Source organism: Camellia sinensis, chromosome 5 (genome assembly GCF_055761805.1).
Source record: "Camellia sinensis isolate YWXY chromosome 5, ASM5576180v1, whole genome shotgun sequence".
NCBI lineage: Eukaryota > Viridiplantae > Streptophyta > Magnoliopsida > Ericales > Theaceae > Camellia > Camellia sinensis.
In genome coordinates, this window is record NC_138965.1 from 181,760,821 (window position 1) to 181,782,233 (window position 21,413).

Here is a 21,413-nt window from a genome sequence, read left to right on the forward strand (position 1 = left end):
GAATTCATTACTTAAACAATGCATTGTTTCTATTTAAAATTATAAATTCTGTTAATTTAAATTAGGGCAAACTTCACTTTACCCTCCTATGGTTTAGGTCATATGCGGATTATCCCCTGACTTTCGAATATCACTACATAACCCCCTGTGGTTGATGGAGTAATGTGCATCGTTACCTTTTCTGTGTATTCTAACCGGCTGCATAGTGCACGCGAGTGTGGTGCAAGTGGGCATGAACTGGTGATGTTCCCTCACAATGAAAAGACCAAAATGCCCTTATCTTCGTCATCAATTTCCAAAGAATATCCTCATATTATTTCCTTCATCATCAGATCTGGAAATGTGATGATTTTGATTTTGTTCTGGGGCTGGTATTAAAAAATAAAAATAGAATGATTTTTATTTTGATTTCAAAATCATCACCTATCACCGTTAATGGTTTTAATTTTGATTTTCTTCATCTTCATCATCCTCTCTTGTGATGCTTTTATATTTATATTCATCAAATAAAGAAATCATAAAATTTAGACCAAAACCCCAAATAAGCAATTCAATTTTATTTCAAAACCTAAACTACAATCATAATTCATGAACACCAAAAAATAGAAAGTTTACTGGGTTTCATCACTTCCTCATCCTCTTCATCTTCTTACTGGGTTTCATCTTCAATCGAAGAAAATGGGAAGCCGATGGCAACGGCGGCAACACCGGTGGCAGTGGTGGAGCATGGAAGAAGTAAGTCAGTTGGATTTTCAGTGAAATCAAAGAAGATTATATATATATACATGTATACATATATATAGCCACAAATTATATACATTGTATTCCACTAGAAAGTTTGCCAACTTACTCCATTTCTTCCTTCTTTTTTCTAGATCTTCATTGAAATCAAAGAAGATTATATATATACATATATACATATGAGAGGAGGACTTTTGTTTGATGATTTTGCTCTCTTTTTATATATATATATATATACATATGAGATCCTATATATACATATACACATATGAGATGATTTTCCTTCTTTTCTCCATTTCTTCCTTCTTTTTTCTGGATCTTGCTCTATCTTTCTATGTTTCTCTCTCTAAATTGATGATTTTGTGTAAATTGATGTGATGATTTTTAGGACTTTTGTGATCTAAAAGCAGAATGATTTTGTAACTCTTACAAAAAAGCATAGCATGTAAGAGAGGGACTTTTGTGATCTTGCTCTCTCTTTCTTCTTTCATTTGATTTTTACTTCACTGTAAGGGTTATATATACAAGGATAAATTAGTCTTTTTACGTCTGTCATTAACGGTGTTAACTGTGCATATTACTCCATCGATCACAGGAGAGTTATGTAGTAATATTCAAAAGTCAGGGAATAATCTGTAAATTGCCAAAATCATAAGGAGAAAAGTGAAGTTTGCACTTTAAATTAATCAAAATTTATATTTTATTCGTAATAAAATCTCACTTGTAAAAATTGGTTACATAATCATGGCCACTGTAACATGTCAACTTTTCGCACGTGTATATGGAGTTTTACTCCCTTACGTAAACTCTTTTACCAAGCAACTCAAATAATTGGGAAATGGATTTGTTCACATATTAATGACAATGATAAAGATAATTTTTAAAAAATATAAAATATTAAAATATTTATAATTATAATATAATTTTCATATTTTTAAATATAATTTTTTGATATTTAAAATATCTAATTTTTAATACTAATACAATCCTAAGAACTATTTTTAACATATTTTTCATACATAAAATATGATTAATCCAAATATATTTCATATTAGAAAATATAACGACCCTACTCAAAATAGTGGGTCTCACTATTTTACACCTACTAACAATTGCAACAATGCTATTGTGACAATCACCTCCTTAATTAATTAAGCTAATTATGTGATTAATGTTGATAATGTGTTTATGTGTTAATTAATTGCCATATGCCAGATGCAATGTGTTCTTCTGAATAAATATGTGTAGATATGAAATGAATCTGTCTGACTCAGTGGATAAGTAATTAGTGCCTAATCCACATTAGTATAATTAAGTTTAGTCTAGTTTAGAATTAATTAGGCTATGATGAGGATTAATTTAATTTGGATGAATTTGTTTTAAATTTAATTTAACCTCATAATTAATTAAGGTTTAGGAAGATTAGAGCTTAATTATATTTCCTAAGCTATTCATCAAATAATAAGAGAAAAGAGAGAGAGAGATAGTGGAGAATGCTGGAGACAAAAGTTGAGAGAAGGAGAGAAAACTCTAGGGAGCTCACCAAATAAGAAGAAAAGAAGAGGAAGGAAATGAACCAAATAATCTTCAACAATTTGATTACCTAAGGCAGGAATTCTTTCCTTATTTCATGAATTTGAGACATTAAACCCATAATCCTTTAGAATTTGAGTTGAATTAAAGAGGAGATCATGCATAATTAGGAGTTTTAGGGTGTAAAATGGTGTTATGAAACCACATGTGTTCAAAAGGGATGAATTGAACACATGGCCTCTCAAGATGCATGGCATGATTTCATGGAAATTTGTTTTCATACACTTAAATTCTCGCATGGCCTCTCAAGATTTCAAAGGAATTTCTATAGAAGGGTTTAAGTTGAAGCTCTTAAATTAATAATGCATAATCCTACATTTTTTTCCCCCCAAAGAATTTGATTTTGAATTAGCTAATTGTAGACGTCCCCGAACGCCCCGGGAGGACGAGGAGTCGAATTGCACGACTCAATATGAAATGAATGCACATGTAAATACAACAAGACCTAAACTCCATCATGGAAAATCCAGAGTGTCAGTGACTGGGAATTGAGACACGTTCCGTCACTCGAAGTACGAAACGTCCCTCGTTTCCCGTGCTCGGGCTAACTCCTATCCCAAGCACAATGCAATATGCATGACATGCATGAATGCAACTAACATACAACCTAGCATGCACAATGCTATGAAATGGCATACACGATGCACGAGGTAACATGGCATACGCAATGCACTATCATACAACCTAGCATACACAATGCTATGAAATGAAATGACATCCACAATGCATGATGGACTTACACCAACATAAGTGGACCTCAGCCACACTCACATCAGTAGCCATGAGGTGAAAATGAGACTCTCGAAATGCGTGCACGCACGCACGTAAACCGAGAACCGATCCTAGGCATAACATGCAACTCTAACAAGGCATGGCAAGGCATGGAATATGGCATACAAGCATGCAAATTTCAGTGCTGAAATATGATACAAAACAGCCCCGAAACATAGAAACATGGCACCCGATGCATGGAATGGTCCCGAAACACAAAACTAGGCACATGCATTGACCTATAGCTATACAAAACATGCATTATTTGATCATGTAGCAAGAAGACAGATGCAAGAAAGTCCCAAAACATACATATTTCCAGTTTATAACAAGCCTAAAAAATGAACACAAATAGGGCTAATCTATCATGCAAAAATGGCCATAAAATAGAGATTAAACACAAAGGGACAGAATCTGGCCCCGAATGGCAAAGAGCCCTTCAACAAAGTTGAATAGGGGCTCAAAACAGGGCACTTTACAGTTTACATCAAGCCACGAAAATAATCACAAATAAGGCCAAACTATCATGCAAGAAAAGGCCTAAAAGAGGGGTAAAGAGACAAGTGACAACTTCTGTTCTCAAACAGAGGAGAGCCCTTCAACAAAGTTGAAGAGGGGCTCAAAAAAAGATATTTCACAGCTTATGGAAAGGTCCTAAACAGCTCACAAATAGGCCTAAAATACTATGCAAAAATTGGTCTAAAAGAGAGATAAAGAAGCAAGTGATAGCAGGAGGCCTCAAACAGAGGAGAGCCCTTCAACAATGTTGAATAGGGGCTCAAAACAAGATATTTTACAGCTTATAGCAAAGTCCAAAACAGCTCACAAATAGGCCTAAAATACTATGCAAAAATTGGCCTAAAAGAGAGATAAAGAAGCAAGTGATAGCTGCTGGCCTCAAACAGAGAAAGACCCTTAATAAAACATGAAAAGGGGCTCAAAATATGACTATTTACAATTTTGGTTGGAGCCCAAAAATGCAAGGAAGTGTGGCTTAGATACAAAGCAAAATAAGGCACAAAAGAGGGAAAATGGGACTCACCCTTGTAGACCAATGGACCAGCAGATCTTGGACCAAGAAATGGTGCTCCTAAGCTCTAAAAAATAGCCTCAAGTTGCTGGAATGGAGTATGGAGGTAGTAGGCTTGGAGGTGGTGTGTAAAAGGTGCAAGAACCTTAGGGTTTTGGAGGGTTGAAGTAGAGAGAGGGAGGTTTTTAATGCAAAGCTCCAAAATGAATTTTTTTTCACCCCTAAAATGCAGCTGAGGGTGCTGGTTTTATAGGGAAAGGAGTGGAGGAAAGGGGGGAAAAATGGGGGGGAAAACCAATTCAAATTTCCCCCTTAAAGGAAAGACCATCGGGTATAGGGTCTGGAGGAAAACAAATTGCACACCTGGAAAACACTTGGGGAGGGGATCATGGCCAGCCAGCTCAAAAGGGCCAAAATGGTCATCCAACCAGGTAGGTGGTCGGCCTGCCACCTTTTCTGGCCGGCCTGCTACTTTTCAGGACAAAAAATGGGTCTACCGGAGAGAAAGGGGGTCGTCCAGTGATAGGGAAGTCCAATGGTGGCCGTTAAAGTGTCCAAATTGAAGCCCCAGAAGTTATATTTCCAATGGCGCAAACCTTGCATTAAAATGCCTCCTGTGGAAAAAGTTATGTCTGTTTTGGTGAAGCCGCGCAGATTCGGTCCAACCGGAGTGATGCCCTACTTCAATCAACCATATCTCCCCCGCCCAGAATTGGCTTTAGGAGATTCTTGAGTGAAAAATGAAGCTCTGGAAGTCTTATTTCCAACGGTGGTGGCCTCATAGCTTGATTCCAAGTATGCAAATGAATAGGCCCGATTCGGCGAGGGCTGCTTGTCTTTTTCTTAACGGTTCATGCCCATTTTCTCCCCCAACTGGATTTCTTCCCTCTTCTCCTCTTTTCTTCAACTCCAAACCCCTAAGTAAGGTGTTTTGAAAGATTTTTCAAAGATTTTATCTCTCTTTCATTCATTTCCACTTTGTCCTTGCTCGGTTTACCGAAAAGCGCAACATTTGACAAAATGCGAGCCTCGGAACATCGTAAAAATTTTATTTCAAAAACGTTTTGAAAGAGAGGGTTTTAAGACTAAAATCTTTTGATCAAGATCGTTTTGGTCCAAAAAAGGGTATGAAGTTGAGATTCGACTCTCTCTCCTTGCCGAAGAAATTAAACCTTTGCACTGCCCAACTTCCAAAACCATCAGTCGCGTCCAAGTCTTGAAGGTGGTCAAAAATTGGGTGTCTACACTAATTGAGTTTGTTTTTAAAGTAGTGATTTGTGTTTGATGATTAGAAATTCAAGTTCAAGGTTATTTTTATGGATATTTGGGTTGAATTATGTGAAAATGAAGTTAGATTTTGAAGAAAGGGATGTCCAAAAACAAGAGCAATTTTTGAACTCAACATTACCCAGCACTGAACGTGCAGCCTGGAGCCCCACACGTGCGAAAACATGACAGAAATGAGCATGCACACTGCTTTAATTGCACGTATAGGGCGCACGTGCGGTGGTAGTTCCGCACATGTAGCCAGTGCCCCTGTATGTGCGGTTTTCAAGTTAGTCCCAGTTTCATTTTCGCTTCATTTTTCCAACTTCCGGGCCTCCGTTAGTATGGTTTCCGCATGCATTTTACGTTCATATGCATTTCATGGCATTTCATGGACATAAAAGAGAATAAAGAACGGATAAGACTAACCGAATGAATAAACATCGAATAGTTATATGACCGACTGAACGAATTGAATGTAAATTTGAGTTGTTGTGCTTGAATTTGGTTATGTAGGTTGGATGCCGCATCTTAGTCACGTGTTTTAGGGAGCCAACTGTAAGTAACAACGTCGTAAAACTATGTTCAATTATAATTATTTTATAATTAATAAATTGCACTATTTCTGAAATGGTTCTTTTACTAAATGAATGATTGCCCTATTTTATGAATCGTATTCGTGGCATCCATAACAACTATTACTGCTATTGTTACAATTACAGAGATCTTTGTCACTTCCAATATTTGGAACTACTATTTACTGTGTTGATGGCCATTATACATGACTAATTCGGTCTTTAAGACCTACTATATTGTTCTGCTATTGGATGTACCACGTATGATTGCTATGATTCAGAATGACTGATATGTTATGTGATACTGATTGAGAAAATGATTTAGTGATGAAATTGACTGTTTCAATTACTGTAAGAATATCATTCATAACCCCTTTAAATAGTTGTTATTCATTGGGTTCTAACTCATTATTTATTATATCTATGTAGGCGATCAAGCACCGGATCGGACTTAGTGGCGTCGACCTAAACCTTGTTTTGTCAGGCCAACTACCGTGCCTCATTGCGAGATTCCAAACCGTTATGTGTTAAGGCTTTTGGGTGGTTCAAAATTCGTCCATCTATAAATGGGAACTAAGGTCATGAAATTTTTGTTTATGACTTTTGATAATGGGATTTAATACCCTAAGTTATGTTATGTTTTGTAAATATGTATTGACATGGACTTAATATAAGAGTTTGTTTAGTTTATTTAAGTTCTCACAACTCATTGAGCGATACATTATATTCTTTATTGGCTTTCGCCAGCCCTGTTTACTGTATTACTATAAAACAAGCCTTTGGTAATCTTAGATTACTGGCCGATTACGACGCTAAACTTGTAGGGGTAGGTTTGAATCGTGACAACTATCTCTTTGAACGAAGTGACATTGAGATTAGATTTTATATGATGAAATGTTTAATAAATTAAAATTAGACACTTGTTAGATACATCATAAGGGATGATTTGTAGGGGTAATACAAGTGTCTCAAACATTTTTTATACAATTGGATGTTTAGAATTTTCTTATTTGATATTTTTTTAGCTTATTTTTATCTTTAGTGAATTTAAAAAAAAAAATCAAAAAATTAGCCTGCTAGATTTAACTTGTCAAGACAAATCAAAAAATTAAAACATTTCAAAAATAAATCGGAAAAGACAAAAAAATAAAAAAATAAAAAAAATAGTAAACTCTTTAAACTTTTTTATAGAATTTTTAAAAATATTTTTACTTTTTAATTTGTTTACACAAGATAAATTGAAAAAGTAAAAAAATTAATATAAATTTTAAAAAATATCAAAAATAAAAATAAAAAACCTGCTTTTTAAGGTGTTCCAAACGATCACTATTATATTCCATCAAAATAAACTCCTCCAATTCTCTTTCACATCCCACAACTCTGTCTCTCTCTCCAACTCAAGCAGAGCAAAGCAAAAAAACATGTCCATTCAAGCTCTTTCTCTCTCCTCTCTCATGACTTTCTTCCTCACCACCTCAATTCTCACACAACCATCAACCTCGGCCATAGAATCCTTCATATACGGTGGTTGTTCTCAGCTCAAATACACCGAAGGCACACCCTACGAGTCCAACGTCAACTCACTACTCACTTCCCTGGTTAACTCAGCCTCCTTCGCCACCTCCAACAAATTCAAGATCTCCGTCCCAGGCTCCGCCCCAACCGATGTCGTTTACGGCCTCTTCCAATGCCGCGGCGACCTCCGAAACTCCGACTGCCGCGACTGCGTCGCCCGCTCAGTGAGTCAACTCGGCAACCTCTGTTTTGACTCAACGGGTGGCGCGTTGCAGCTAGAAGGGTGTTTCGTGAAGTACGATAATATTTCCTTTTTGGGTGTCGAGGACAAGGCTGTGGTGTTGAAGAAATGTGGGCCGTCGATTGGGTATGATTCCGAGGCGTTGACTCGTCGTGATGCTGTGATGGATTATCTAGCGGCTGCGGGGCAGTTTTTTCGGGTAGGTGGGTCCGGGAATGTACAGGGTGTGGCGCAGTGTGTACAGGATTTGGATCTGAGCGAGTGTCAGGATTGTCTATCGGAGGCGATCGGACGGTTGAAAAGCGAGTGTGGGTCCGCGGCTTGGGGTGATATGTTTTTGGGGAAGTGCTACGCGCGGTACTCGGAGCGTGGGGTCTCGTCCAAGAGCGGTAAGGGGTTGCTCCACCACCATCACTACCGCGGATGTTGGTGGCTTGTGGTTAGTGGTGTTGTGTCAATTTGGTCATTATTAATGAAAATTTAATTTAAGTGAAAAAAATTAAAATTACTTTTATCCACTTCAATCACTTTGAATTTACCTTTTTCTCCATGTGATTTGTGAATTAATGCAACCATCTGCATGGTGATTTTGGTAAATTTGATGTAATTGAGAAGGTGTTTTTTTTTGTAAAATTTTCTTGTGTGATTTAGAGTGTGGATGTTGTAGAAGACACGTGTTTAAGAAGTTTGCTTTTGGATGTAAAAATATGACCAAATTACTTTTATTTATTTATTTATGGTTTTTTGTTTTTTCAAGATGCAAAATTTCTCCATTACACAAATTAATAGAAGATATTATTTCATGATCAATAGTTATAAAAGAGTCACAATAACATATTATTATTTTAATTTTAAAAATAGTTAAGAGAATTTTAAAATTGAAATTGACATGATAATTATAGATGCTATATATCTTTCTAAATAAACTTTTCCATATCAATATTTCCATAGTTCTCAAGATTTTGCATAATAATATTTAGTTATACTACTTCTCTCTCTTGGTTTATCCAGTGAATTATAGTAGTTGATTGGTGGTTGTGCATCGATGTGATTTATTACATGAAATATTATTTAATGTTAAAACTAACACTGTATTATTGGATTCATGCCATGGATCCATATGAGATATTAAGAAAAGTCTTTTAATTATATGGAAAATACTTTTAAAACAATATAATGTTGACATTTTTAAAATTAAAACCCATCTCAAATAATGGATGTTTTCAAATGAATGTACTAAGTTCAATCATATTATTCTATTTTTCTCTATATATAACATAACTTAGAGATATTATAAGATAAAAACTTTTTAATTCTAGTGTCACTAATATAACGAAAAATGTTCTGTCCTACATATCTTAATCTTATTGCTAAGCATATACAAACATCTGAAAGAGAAACATAAAAAGCATCTTGGTTGATGCAATTAATTACATAGTTGGAATTTGTTCAGGGATGATCTTATGCTTAATCATACGATATTTAAATACATTTTAAATTGTCAAAGTAGTTAATAGTTTACTATGCCTCTGTTTGGCAAGTTGATTTTCAGGTTTTTTTTGGCTATTTTAGCCACAAAAAACAAAATAGGCTATTTTAGCCATAATAAACAAAACATCACATCCAACCTATAATCATTACATTCTTCTCTCACAAAAAAAGTCAAAAAAGCCAAAAAGCCAAAAAGCCCTTCCCAAACTAAGCTTTTTAACCCAGGCTAAAATAGCCAAAAAAGCCAAAAAGCCAACCTACTTCCCAAACCAAGCTTATGTCAAAAGGAAAAACTTCCTTTTAAGAACTTTACTTTTGGCTGGTCACTAAGCCAAACAAGGCCCCACACTGATATACATGCTACCGTGGGAATCAAAGAATCCAATGCCATTGGGATGTGCTTGAACACTGTTTGATTTTAGTCTTGAAATGCCTCTCATTTTCTTTCACCCAATTCTTAATCAAGATTTTGAGGAAATCATATCATTGTAGCTATTGAAAATGGAACCAAAAAAAAAAAAAACTGCACTAAAAGGATTATACAAAATGATGCGCCTAAGGGAGCTTGACCCAAGAGAGGCATATATCCCTCTTCAACTTCAATAAATTTATGTTTTATTATGTGTCTGTAAAATAGTTGTTCAGTTTGTCCCCCTCTAAATTCTATATATACTTCTATTTTTTTTATTTAAGAAATTCATATAATTTGTTCCTTTTAAATGTTTATTTTACGACAAACTTTTATGTATTATGTATTAAGTCCACCTTTTAAATGTTTATTTTGTATTTTTTTTTATAATGTTTGTTAATTTATTCTTCTTGATAATTTTTTTTTCTTCCCGTGTGAAATTATGTGCTCAAGTATGTACAAAAATGTTTGCTTGTTCTTTTATGAAATCTCTTAATAAAATACTTGTTTTTCCTTTGGGATCGACAATTACAGTTTAAGTCGATGTCATAGTTACCGTAAGTGATGAAGCATGACAAGGGGACAATATCGTAAGCATAACATTTTATTTTATTATTATTTTTCTAAGTCAAAATTCTGACTCTACCACTACTTATCCATTTTTACAAGTTATAATTGCAAGTATATCACTGTAACATCAGTAAATACGCTTCACATTTTTTAATCAAATTAACTTAACTTGCAAGCTAGAAAATAAGTTAGCCTAATGATATGCATTTTTCATAACAAAATGAGAGGCTCAAGAACATATGCATACATGCATCAATGAAAGTTTATGAAAATAAATATTCAACCATATAAGAGAAAAAAAAAAAAAAAAAACAAAAAGAAATGTTCAAGTGTACAAGCTCCAATCTTAAACACATTATAAGTGCAATGGAAGCAAATCTATATCAATCGATTAATTTTATTAATGCTTGAATATAAGACTAAAAGTTCTTTAATTATAATTGAAAAATTCTGAATGTAGGGTCTAATGATGAGATTGAGAAAACACTGGCAATCCTCATTGGACTCATAGCTGGTGTTGCAGTGCTCATTGTTTTTCTATCAATCTTCAGCAAACTACTAGAAAGTAAGCGTATTGTTATTTTCTTCATTATTTTCTTGTTTTGTACACCATAGAAGTCATTGAAACAATAGAATATTGTTTATGTTTTCTCTTCATTGCAGGTGGTAAATAAGTTACATCTTGAGGATATATGCCACAAAGATGTTCTCTTTTCTCTTTCCTACCTCCTCTGGTACAAATTGCTTTTCTTTCTTTGTTCTTTAACTTGCTTTTTTCTTTCATGGTCCCCACCCTTTCTCTCTTCATTGTCTTTGTGAAGGCTCCTTCATATTTCCTCTAAAGAAAAATCCTAAAAGGGAAGATAGAGATATGAGTATTCAAGCAGTTTCCTTCCTTGAAACAAGTGAAAAGAAAGTTGAATAAATAAGTGATGAAGAAGCCTCAAGATTCCACAATCTTCACATCCACTTAATAAAGTAAGCTCTCATATGCTTATTATTATTTGAATAATTGTCAATGCTTTTGTAGAAGTGCTCTTGTATATAGCTGCATTGATATAGATGTCACTGTTGATTACTTTTTTGCAAGTGCAAAAAACCTATAATACATTTTAATTTGTAAAACATAATTGTTCTTGTTTTTCATTTTAATTTATGTTACTTCTCAAATACATGTAATTCTCGTTCTATATAAATCAAATAATTATCATATATAAATCTTAAAGTGATACCTTATGAGAAAATAGAAATGAAACTTAAGACTTTTGAGAGAGAGCCCATAATTATTGGCCCACCGGCTTGACCTCTTCAGTGTTTACCTTTTACTTCATATTTGTGATGCTAAGCTTGTTTGTAATGTTAATTCATTCCAATTTGATTCTATAATTTGAGAACGATATATCAAATTCAACAATAAACTTATTTGACAATGTGCAATAAATATCAAGCTTATTCATTTTGCTTTCAAGGTTTCGAATTTAGATAAATTGTCTATATAAGGTCACATGCTACCATATTCAGAGTCAATCCATTGAGCATCCAGCTAGAAACATGTAGATAGTTGGTGCCTTTCCAACTTTCAGAAGGGAAGGATTAACTAAGCCCATGAAATTGGATTAGTCATCACCATTTAACCCAAGGATAAGCCATTTTCAAACAAACAGAGGAATTTGGATTTTAGAGTATATCTTGCTGTTGAAGCAAAAAAGGGTTAGTTACCTATAAGAACATGTGAATTTCTCCAAACACAATTATTGAGTCAATAAACCAGGGATAAACAAAATTGTTTATTTTTTTTTTTGTTTTGTTGTCATGCTTACTTATTGTTATTGTTATGATTGAGACAGTATATTCCCTCTACTGTTTGTTATCATTTGAAAGCAATGTTGAGTATTAAATATGGATTCGTGACTTAAACAATGAAACCATGACACTAGTGGGATATGATTATCAAGTATGTAGAATCTTCTCTTTCATCCATTATATATTCCATTAGTTTTCAGTAAGGTGTGTTGTTAGCTTACTTTAATCCTTTTCATAATCATGCTTAACCCTCTCTCTCTCTCTCTCTATATATATATATATATACGAAAAATAAATCCTTACAGGAGGAATTTTTAAACTAAATCAGTTTGATTAGCCTTTTAGTTTAAGTGATAACATCAATACGTGTCATGATCATGCAATCTTGTATTGATTATATATATAAGTTTTATGTTTGTGTAGCATTACTCAAATATAAATGATTTATTGAAGTGGGAACCCATGCACAATGGAATATATATCATTATTATAGTCACTAATTAATGTCTGATAAGCTTTTTATATTCCTTAACAAAACAAAAAAGCTATAGATATCATGGCCATGTAAGAGGGGGACATGCATGATGTAAAAAAAGTGACGAGAGGCATGACAAATTAGAAAGATGATCAAGAAATAAAAAATAAAAAATTGAGAATTTTGTTGGCATATTTTCAAGAACATATTTTGCTTTTGATATGCACACATCTGAAATAATTCTGCCTCATTCTCATGGACTTACCCTTCCACATTACAAAGACTGGCTATGCTAGTATTTTCAAACCCTTAGAATTGGTCCTTTGCAATTTCCTTAATCAAAGTTTGCATACTCATTTTCAGCTATAAACTCAGATAAATTAAAAAAAAATATATATATATATATATATTTGATTGGGGTTTGGGAGAAATAGATTGAGTACATATCTAACATTTGACATAATTTACACAAAGTGACTGCCCTCAAGTTCAAATAATTTGTTTATAATAATCCACTAGATGTGAACTTATAATAATGTTTTTCATTTTCACACAGTATAAACAGTGAATAAAAGAAGAAAGTAAATTCAGAGATGAATCTCATTGCTCTCTTCCCTTGCAAAATAATTCTAATACAAGATTGTATCATTAGCCCTGTTTAGTGCAACTTATTATAAGTTAAGAAAATTGAAGTCGAAAAAACTTTTCTCTTAAGTTTTAGATAATCGACTTTTTTCAATTTATTTAAGTTATTTATGTCAATTAAGCTAAAAATAGAAGTTGTAGGAAACAGTTTGACTTAAATACTAAAAAAAAAATAAGTTATTAGTAGTTCAGATAAATTATACCAAACAATACAGTATACTTTGAACCTAAATAATGGCAGGGGGTGCTCTTATGTGCATGTGTCACTGCCTCAACTGGGTCGAAGCCCATGCATTCAATAAATGCTTTTGTGAGGAATAGAATGATAGTGACTAAGAAACAGCGCCCCCCAAACTCATCCAAGTTGATCTACCTGCAAATTGAAAGTTGGTGTCCCATGCATTAAAAGGTAGGCATTTGGTGCACTCAACATTGAATTATAGTCTGGAATATATATATATATATATATATATATATTTAAAAGGTACAAAAAGGTGGTTGTGATAGTCCTTGTTTTTGGTGTTGCATGGATACATATAGTTTACTAGAGGTAAAGCAAAGATAGTGGCAATCAACATCAATAAAATGACAAAGACTAGTATAGTTCACATGCCTTGTATTTTTCTTCTTGTCTTTTGGATTGGGGCAAATAATGCAATACTGCACTAGTTTGGAGGGATTTAAAAAAATTAAACAGTTAAATCTCTTTTTCTTTTCTTTTCTTTTCTTTTTCTTCTTCTAGCTATCCAATGGTGAGTTGGGATAGTGGAGAACTGGGGCAAATAATCTAAGATAACCAATTCCTGTCATTTATTTATTTATTTGTTTGAGGGCTCGAAAGTTGAGAAATTGAAGATCACAATTTCAAATAAAATATTTTAATCTCAATTATTTAATATCCAATATTCATATCGAGTTACATACGTTTATTTATAGGAAAACCAAACTAATCCTAAACAAACTCAATTTTTTAATAAATAAAACATTGAATTATATTCTTAGTTAACTTATGTGTTCTCCATCATTTCTCTTCCGATGACAAACTTTTCTCCTAAGAGTTGCAATGTCTCAAAGTCGTGCACGAGGTGAAATAATAGACTTTGTGGGTGGAGCAGAGACAACCTCAGTGAGTAGTGGTGAAGTCAAGTTTTTAGCTCAAAATGGACACCATTAAATTGAAATTTTAACAAAATTCATAATCTAATTTAACTTCATTTTTATTTAATGGCAGAACTAAAACTTAGTGTGATGCAAAAGTTACATTTAAATATAAGTTTAGGTTAACCAATCTAAATATCAAGATGCACACACAAAAAGATAGAGAGTGATAAAGAAAGAAATAAGAAAAATATGAATAACTAATATATAGGGCCTACTATATAATCATTGAATTATATGACAATATATTATTAGTTGTCATTAATTATGTACTAATTATTTGTAAGCAAATGAATTAATTATGAGTATTCATATAAGAGGTGGTAGAAAATGGTGACAAAAAATCAGCGATATATAATATTTCTCTAATATAAAATTTATAAGAAATTTTTTAGCATAATTAAACTTTTAAAGCGATAAATCAAACATATATATATATATTTTTTAAATGTAAAAAAAAATAGTGATATAAAATACTTGAAAGGATTAAATTGAATTAAATTTTTTTATTAGAGACAAAGGTATAGTTTTTCAAAGAATGAGGAAGGCACGTAATCCTTCTGAACCTCACGTGCCGTCGTCCCTGTTAGTGAGATTTAGGGTGCTCATGGAGACGATTTCGTGTGGCATAAGGATACGTCTTGAGTATGAAAATTTCACTGTATTTTGTTCCATGATGAGGGAGAAATAATTTGAGATATGGTGGACTGATTTTTGTTTTTTTGTTTTTGTTTTTGTTTTTGTTTTTGTTTTTGTTTTTGATGGGCTGGTTTCAAGGTTAGGAATAGTTGTTTGAGTTGTTCAAAAGGTTTTGACCTGGTCGATTCCTTTGATATTTAGACCTAATATGTGTTAAGGGTGTGGATTAATGAGGCATGATGTTAAGTATGGGTTATTAGGTTAATTTGATCTAGATTTTTTTTTTTTTTTTTTTTGGACTGGACAACGTTTGGGTTGGTTGTCAGCTGGCTCCATGTTGATTTGGACTTGTAAAATTAGAAATTTATTGGGCTGGATCAATTAGATTTGTTTTGGGTTTCAAATGATGGATCGGGTTTTGGGCAATAAAGGGATTTTAGATTGTGGGTTATGTAGATGTGGGTCGGGTCAAAAGTTAAAATGAAAAAAATTTCATAGGCCGACTTCCATTGTCTCTTTTTTGGGTGTTCATATTTTTCAAATATTGATGCACTCAAAATCTTCTCTCCTTCAATGCTAATCAAAATTATATCAGAACACTGTAAAACAAATATCCCTCAACATGGCAACAAGTATTAAAGGTGAATTTTTTTAGAGATGTTTTGAAAAGATAGTTAAAAATTAATTATTCTAAAATGGATTAAAAATTGACTTTTGATTTTTTATTCATGTTCCAAATGGCCCTTAGTTTAACTAAAAGCCATGATTTATGTGATTATGCTTATTGAGTTGCTTTTTTTTTTCAAAATGAGTTGCTTTTTATCAAAAAAATACTTAAAGAATTTGTCAACTTCGCCAGGAGTAATGTTAGAAGATGAGGAGTAAACAAAGCCCTCATTTAGCATAAGTTAAACGGGATTTTTTTGATTAAAATAATCATAAAAAGGTAAAATATATTTTTTATTTTAATAAGATAAAATGACACATCTAAATGATAATTATTTTATTTTTTCTTTCACAAAAGTCAAAAAATAAACTTTTTAACTGTAAATTAAAATAATCAAAAAATTAAAAAGTTAAAAAACCAACATACATCTCAAATTAACCCAAAGGATGGCGGTCAAAATTGGGGAGGAGGGTGACTTGGTGATGCTAGGTAGAGTGGAGTATTTAAAAAAAAAAAAAAAATTGCAAAAACCAAAAAATAAAAATTATTCAATATTCATGAGATACCATGTAACATGTACCACATACTAATTACAATACATTAAGTTGTTTGTTATTTTTTATTACTCAATATAAATGAGTATTTTGAAAAATTAGTAAAAAGTCAATTTTTTGATTTTTTTAACCTATTTTATCTTTTTATAAATAAAAAATATGAGAGGTAATATAACTCAAAATAAATAAAAAATTAAAAACTGTGTAAAAAGATACTTCCCAAAAGACCCCAAAATCATATGCCATTTTCTCTCCTAATCATAAATTGCATGGGAACGCTCTCTCTATTCATGCCATCAATTACCTCACGGGAATAGAATTTCAAAGAATTTTTTAAGAAAAATTACAAACACACCCTCTTTTTGAGATTTATTTAAATTATAAATTATTTTTTGTAATTTTAAAAATTATATTATGCTTTATAAGATTTTTAATTTCATAACAAATAAGTCATTTTATTAATAAATTATCAAGTTAATTAATAATTTTTAATAATATAAAAATTTTATTTCAATTAATAATTTAAATAATTTTATTATTGTATAAGTGAACTGTTAGAAATTTTATTTTTTTAATTAATTTTATTAAATAAAAAATTCTGACAAGGAGATATTTGTAATTTTTTAAATTAAAAAAGAAAATTCGTATTTTAAACAAATCTCAAGAAGTGTATTTATGATTTATCTAATTTTTTAATAATGTTACAACTCATTAATTTTGAACTCTTAATATGGATTCTGAATGATATGGTAAACAATTATTAAATAATTTTTATATTTCGGTTAAATTTTTAAATGATATAACTTATGACACATAACTAAAATTTGATTTGAGAATTTAAATTGAGAAAATTATTTATAAGTCCAATTAGGAAGACTTATATTACATATGATCCTATTAAAAAATTTATGTTCCCATAAGTCTTGTGTAAAGTTTGTTGACACATTTACCCTCAATATTAGTTGTTAATATCATAAATAATGGTAAAACCATATATATAGGAAATTAAATGTTACCATAGATAAGTTTGGGAAACGTAACGTGACACTTGCATAAATATAACGTAATGTGACCATATCAGATGGACATTACATAAACGTAACGTGACGTGACACCTACATAATCGTAACGTGATACTTACATAAACGTAACGTGACACCTATATAAACGTAACGTAACGTGTCACGTTACGTTTTGCAAACTTATTAGATTTTTGATTTTTTTAATTGAATATGAAAATGTTACTTTCTATGGTAACATTCAATTTCCTATATACGGTTTTGCCATTATAGTGTATAATAGTATGTTAATATTATTTATATACAACTTATAGAATCTTGTAAAATATATTCCCATCTAAATAAAATTTAAAACTTTATAAAAAATTACACAAAACTTAACATATAACATAAGTGTTGAAATAAAACTGATGAATAAGTCTCTCATTTAAAATGGATGGTTCAAAATATTTTTAAATTTTTTTGTTTCAATCATAAAAAGTGATTTAAAAAAAAAAATCTTACGCACACAAAACAATCCACCCAATTCAAAAAATGCCATCTCGATCTTAACATGTAAGGAAACACTGCCACTTGTCACAATCCACCTTTTCCTATCACCGATTCATATTCTCTCTCTTCATAGCTAAGAAAAGAAAAGATGCCCCTCAACCTCAGGACCCCCCTATAATATCTTTCTTTCTACCAGAAACTTGAAAAACAGATCTAGGGTTTCAAAATCTCATCACAAACAAGAGAAATGGCGTTGGAATGGGTAGTTCTCGGGTACGCCGCCGGAGCAGAGGCCATCATGGTCCTCCTCCTCACCCTCCCTGGCGTCGATCGTCTACGGAAGGGTCTAATCGCCGTAACACGCAACCTCCTCAAACCCTTCCTCTCAGTCGTCCCTTTCTGCCTCTTCCTCCTGATGGACATCTACTGGAAGTACGAGACCAGACCCTCCTGCGAATCACCGGATTCCTGCACCCCAACCGAACACCTGCGCCACCAGAAATCCATCATGAAGTCGCAGCGCAACGCCCTCCTCATCGCCTGCGCACTCATCTTCTACTGGCTCCTCTACTCCGTCACCCATTTGGTTATTCGGATCGAGCAGTTGAATCAGAGGATCGAGAGATTGAAGAATCATGACTGATTTTTATTTCATGCTCCGAGTTAAAAAGGTGAATTTTTACACTCGACTTGATTCGTGATGTTTTTTTTTTTTTTTTTTTTTTGAGACTTGGTATTAAAGATGGTAAATTTGTAGCTTTTTAGCTTCCTGGTTGTTTCTGGATGGTATGGATAATTTGGATCAATGCAATATTTTGGTATTTGGATTTGATGTGTGTTTAAAAAGTCAGGATTGGTCGAATGCTTTAAACTAGCTTTGATTATAGATTTTTTTGCTTTTGGGTTTAAATGATGAATGAGACTTTGAGTGGTTCTAGTGTGGAAATTTGGGTTTCTTTGGATGTTATGGAGTACTTGAATTGGATCAATGCAGGCTTTTCTTGATGAGTTTGTTTGGTTTTGTGCGTTTTCTATGTGGGTTGTGAGTTCCAAAATTGTTAGGTTATTCTTCAACTGTGTTTGTAGCTTGAATTTGGATTTGAGTAGGGATTTGGAAAGGAATTGGGAAAAGACAGATGAAATGTGAATAAAATATATTTATATCTCACGCACCTTTCCCTTGCCCTTTCTCATTTTCTTTTTCAAACCTCTATCCAAATTCATGCTCCAAACGCAGCTATTGAATTGAATGAATGTTATCTGTTCTAGTCTAACTGAAATCAAGATTCTTTAGGATGGTTATTGACTTTGATTTCTTCATTAAATTGATTCTTTGGGCTAAATAGATGGGGTCAACAAACTTGTGGTTCTTGCAACTCCAATATATATATTTTTTGATAAGTCTCCAATATATGCTTCTTGACCTTTCAGATATTGATAGGCTGATTTTAACCAGAAGATGATTTGGAGTAATCTAACAAAAATTTGAAGTAGCAGAGAACACCTCTAGCATCTTCAAATGTCTTTAAGGTGTGGCGCACCTCGCCAACAATATTTTTTTACTCCATTCCTCTCATATATACCCGTGAGGTCCTTAATGCTAGGCTGTGGAAAAATATTTTTATGTCATTCGCATTTAAGTCCAATTGGATCCCTTCATTGTTTTGTTTTGTTTTCTTTTCTTCGTCCTTTTTTGTTGAAATCAGAATCAACTATGCCTTCGTTTCGGAAGCACGAATTGGGCTAAAATAGTCATATAAGACCAAATAGGCAATTTTAACCCAATAAGACAAAATATCACATTCAATCTATAATCATTATATTCTTTCTCTCACAAAAAAAAAGTCAAAAGTTCTTCCTAAACTAAGCTTTTTAGCCTCAGATTAAAATAATCAAAAAAAAATTAAAAAGTCAACCCACTTCTCAAACGGAGGCAGTTGTCCCCTTTGATGGAGCTGGAGTAGTCTAGTGTACATGATGCACTCTTTTTCAGGTGCTTTGTTTCGTTGTAAGTATTTACTCCTTTAGGACGTTTTAAATCCTGGTATCATTCCAGGATAACATGCATGGTCGTGGTGTAATGGTATTGGAAGAATTGACTAATGTGTAACGGCAATTAGAAACTGAACTTGTATTTCTTACCGCAGCAAGTTTCAACTCCAGTAATTACATTCTGATTTTTTTTTATTAATGTTTTTATTTTTTTTATAATGGATTTCTATCAATTCTGTATGTTTTTTTTCATTGATTTCTAATCAATATTGTGCCGCCTAAAAACATATTTTTCGAGTGAGGATATTGAATTTTGTGTTGATTACATAGCCACAAAGGTGTAGATTTTCATCAAATAAGAGAATCTAACCATCTAGATATATTAAAAATGTTGCTAGAATTGATAATTGATAAATATAAAGCAAACATAAGCGCTAATATTTGTTGGTTTATTGGTAATAATACAATTTATATAGGGGTGTGCTCCCTCCAAGGTTCAGGAATTAAAATCTCTTAGATGCTAACAATTTCTTGAAACCATCAAACTCGAGGAAAATCTTTAAATTAACCGTGGTGCATTTGTGGGAAACTCTTTGCAGAGGGCCTATGCCCCTTTGGGGAAGGGATTAGTCTAGTTTTGATCCGCATACCTTAGTGCCAAATTGCCAATCAAAAAAATAATAATACAAATAAAATGGGACATTAGTGGCTATTACAATGCATTTTAAAATCTAGTACCATCTTTTTTTCTCCACATGGTAGCACGTTAATAGGTTAGAAAAGTTAGATTACAACAACTGGTTAACGCTAGTCCATTAATTCAAACTAGAGATCTCACCTAAATGCGCCCTCAAGACCGCTCGGGCTATAGCTTGGGTCAACCTTATCATCTATACCTCATTAATTTGTGGGTGCATGCTAAAAAAGAAAGGCGTAGAGGATCTTGATAAAATTCATTAGGTTGTTTCTGTTATACTGATATGAATTTGTGATTCTAAGATGTTAGCCGATTAGGCAATGGATTGGCTTCCTTTACTGTGCTCTTTAGGGAAACACCTGAGCGGAACAAGTGATTTGTTTATTTGTTTATTTTAAGCATCTGCCCACCCATCCCTGCTGGCTGCTGCTATGATAAGAGGATGCATGCTAAGAGTTTAGCCAGTCTTTGTAATGTTTAGTTCCTCTGCTCTGAAAATGATTGTCTGCTGATGCGAGTGCACAAAGATTTGTGCGAAATATGGACTCATTTTAGAGTTAAATGATTTTATTAGCTGCATATGTGGTATGCCTGTGTGTGTGTATATATATATATATTTCTTTTAATTTTGTGAAAAATGTGGAAGATTGCAAGAGCTCAATTGAAGAAGTAGATGATGTCATCAGTATTTTATGTCTAGAAACGAAGACCATCTATCATTCCCTGTCTGTGGCGTGTGTGAATGCATTACTCAGATGTTGCCATTGTATATGAAAATGCTATGTGTATATTTGGGTGCCAATACTTGTAAATTATTTAGAGGGAAATTTTTTGAGCAAATTAGACAAGGGATTTGAGCTCCCTAATAATTAGCAAGATAGCGAGGGACGTAAAAACTTGATCTAGAAAACTTGATACTACTTGGTTACTTAGTATAAGATCAGAAGATGACTTGATACTACTTTGGTATAAGACTACCATTGCCTAGGCTAAACGAGTTAGAGTTAGAGTTAGAGTTAGAGAGGCTAGATAGTCAAGTTAAGCTGAGTAACAAAAATTATAACAGAAAA

General features: G+C 32.8%; 2 protein-coding genes across 4 annotated transcripts; both read left to right on the forward strand.

Moving 5' to 3' along the window:
- The first annotated feature begins 7,298 nt into the window (after positions 1–7,298).
- LOC114269901 (plasmodesmata-located protein 6) lies at positions 7,299–11,372 on the forward strand. 3 transcript variants are annotated; one of them, XR_003631788.2, is made up of 4 exons: positions 7,299–8,121; positions 10,663–10,767; positions 10,866–10,936; positions 11,024–11,372. XR_003631788.2 is itself a non-coding variant. In XM_028211273.2 (3 exons), exons 1-3 carry the CDS (start codon positions 7,398–7,400, stop codon positions 10,874–10,876), a joined length of 840 nt encoding a protein of 279 aa, XP_028067074.2. In that variant the 5' UTR covers positions 7,301–7,397; the 3' UTR covers positions 10,877–11,372. The 3 variants fall into 3 exon arrangements, 1 of the variants encoding a protein (XP_028067074.2); XR_003631790.2 differs by having other exon boundaries at positions 7,304–8,171; XM_028211273.2 differs by having other exon boundaries at positions 7,301–8,121; positions 10,866–11,372.
- A 6,529-nt stretch (positions 11,373–17,901) lies between these two features.
- Positions 17,902–18,297, forward strand: LOC114269902 (uncharacterized). The gene has a single exon (XM_028211274.2). It carries the CDS (start codon positions 17,902–17,904, stop codon positions 18,295–18,297), a length of 396 nt encoding a protein of 131 aa, XP_028067075.1.
- Positions 18,298–21,413: the final 3,116 nt, after the last annotated feature.

What these genes read in the sequence shown, in the direction of transcription:
- LOC114269901 (XM_028211273.2), top strand. Translation starts at nt 7,398, where the DNA reads ATGTCCATTCAAGCTCTTTCTCTCTCCTCTCTCATGACTTTCTTCCTC. An exon ending in TGGGGTCTCGTCCAAGAGCG is followed by an intron (nt 8,122 to 10,662) that starts GTAAGGGGTTGC and finishes TTCTGAATGTAG; the next exon opens with GGTCTAATGATGAGATTGAG.
- LOC114269902 (XM_028211274.2), top strand. Translation starts at nt 17,902, where the DNA reads ATGGCGTTGGAATGGGTAGTTCTCGGGTACGCCGCCGGAGCAGAGGCC.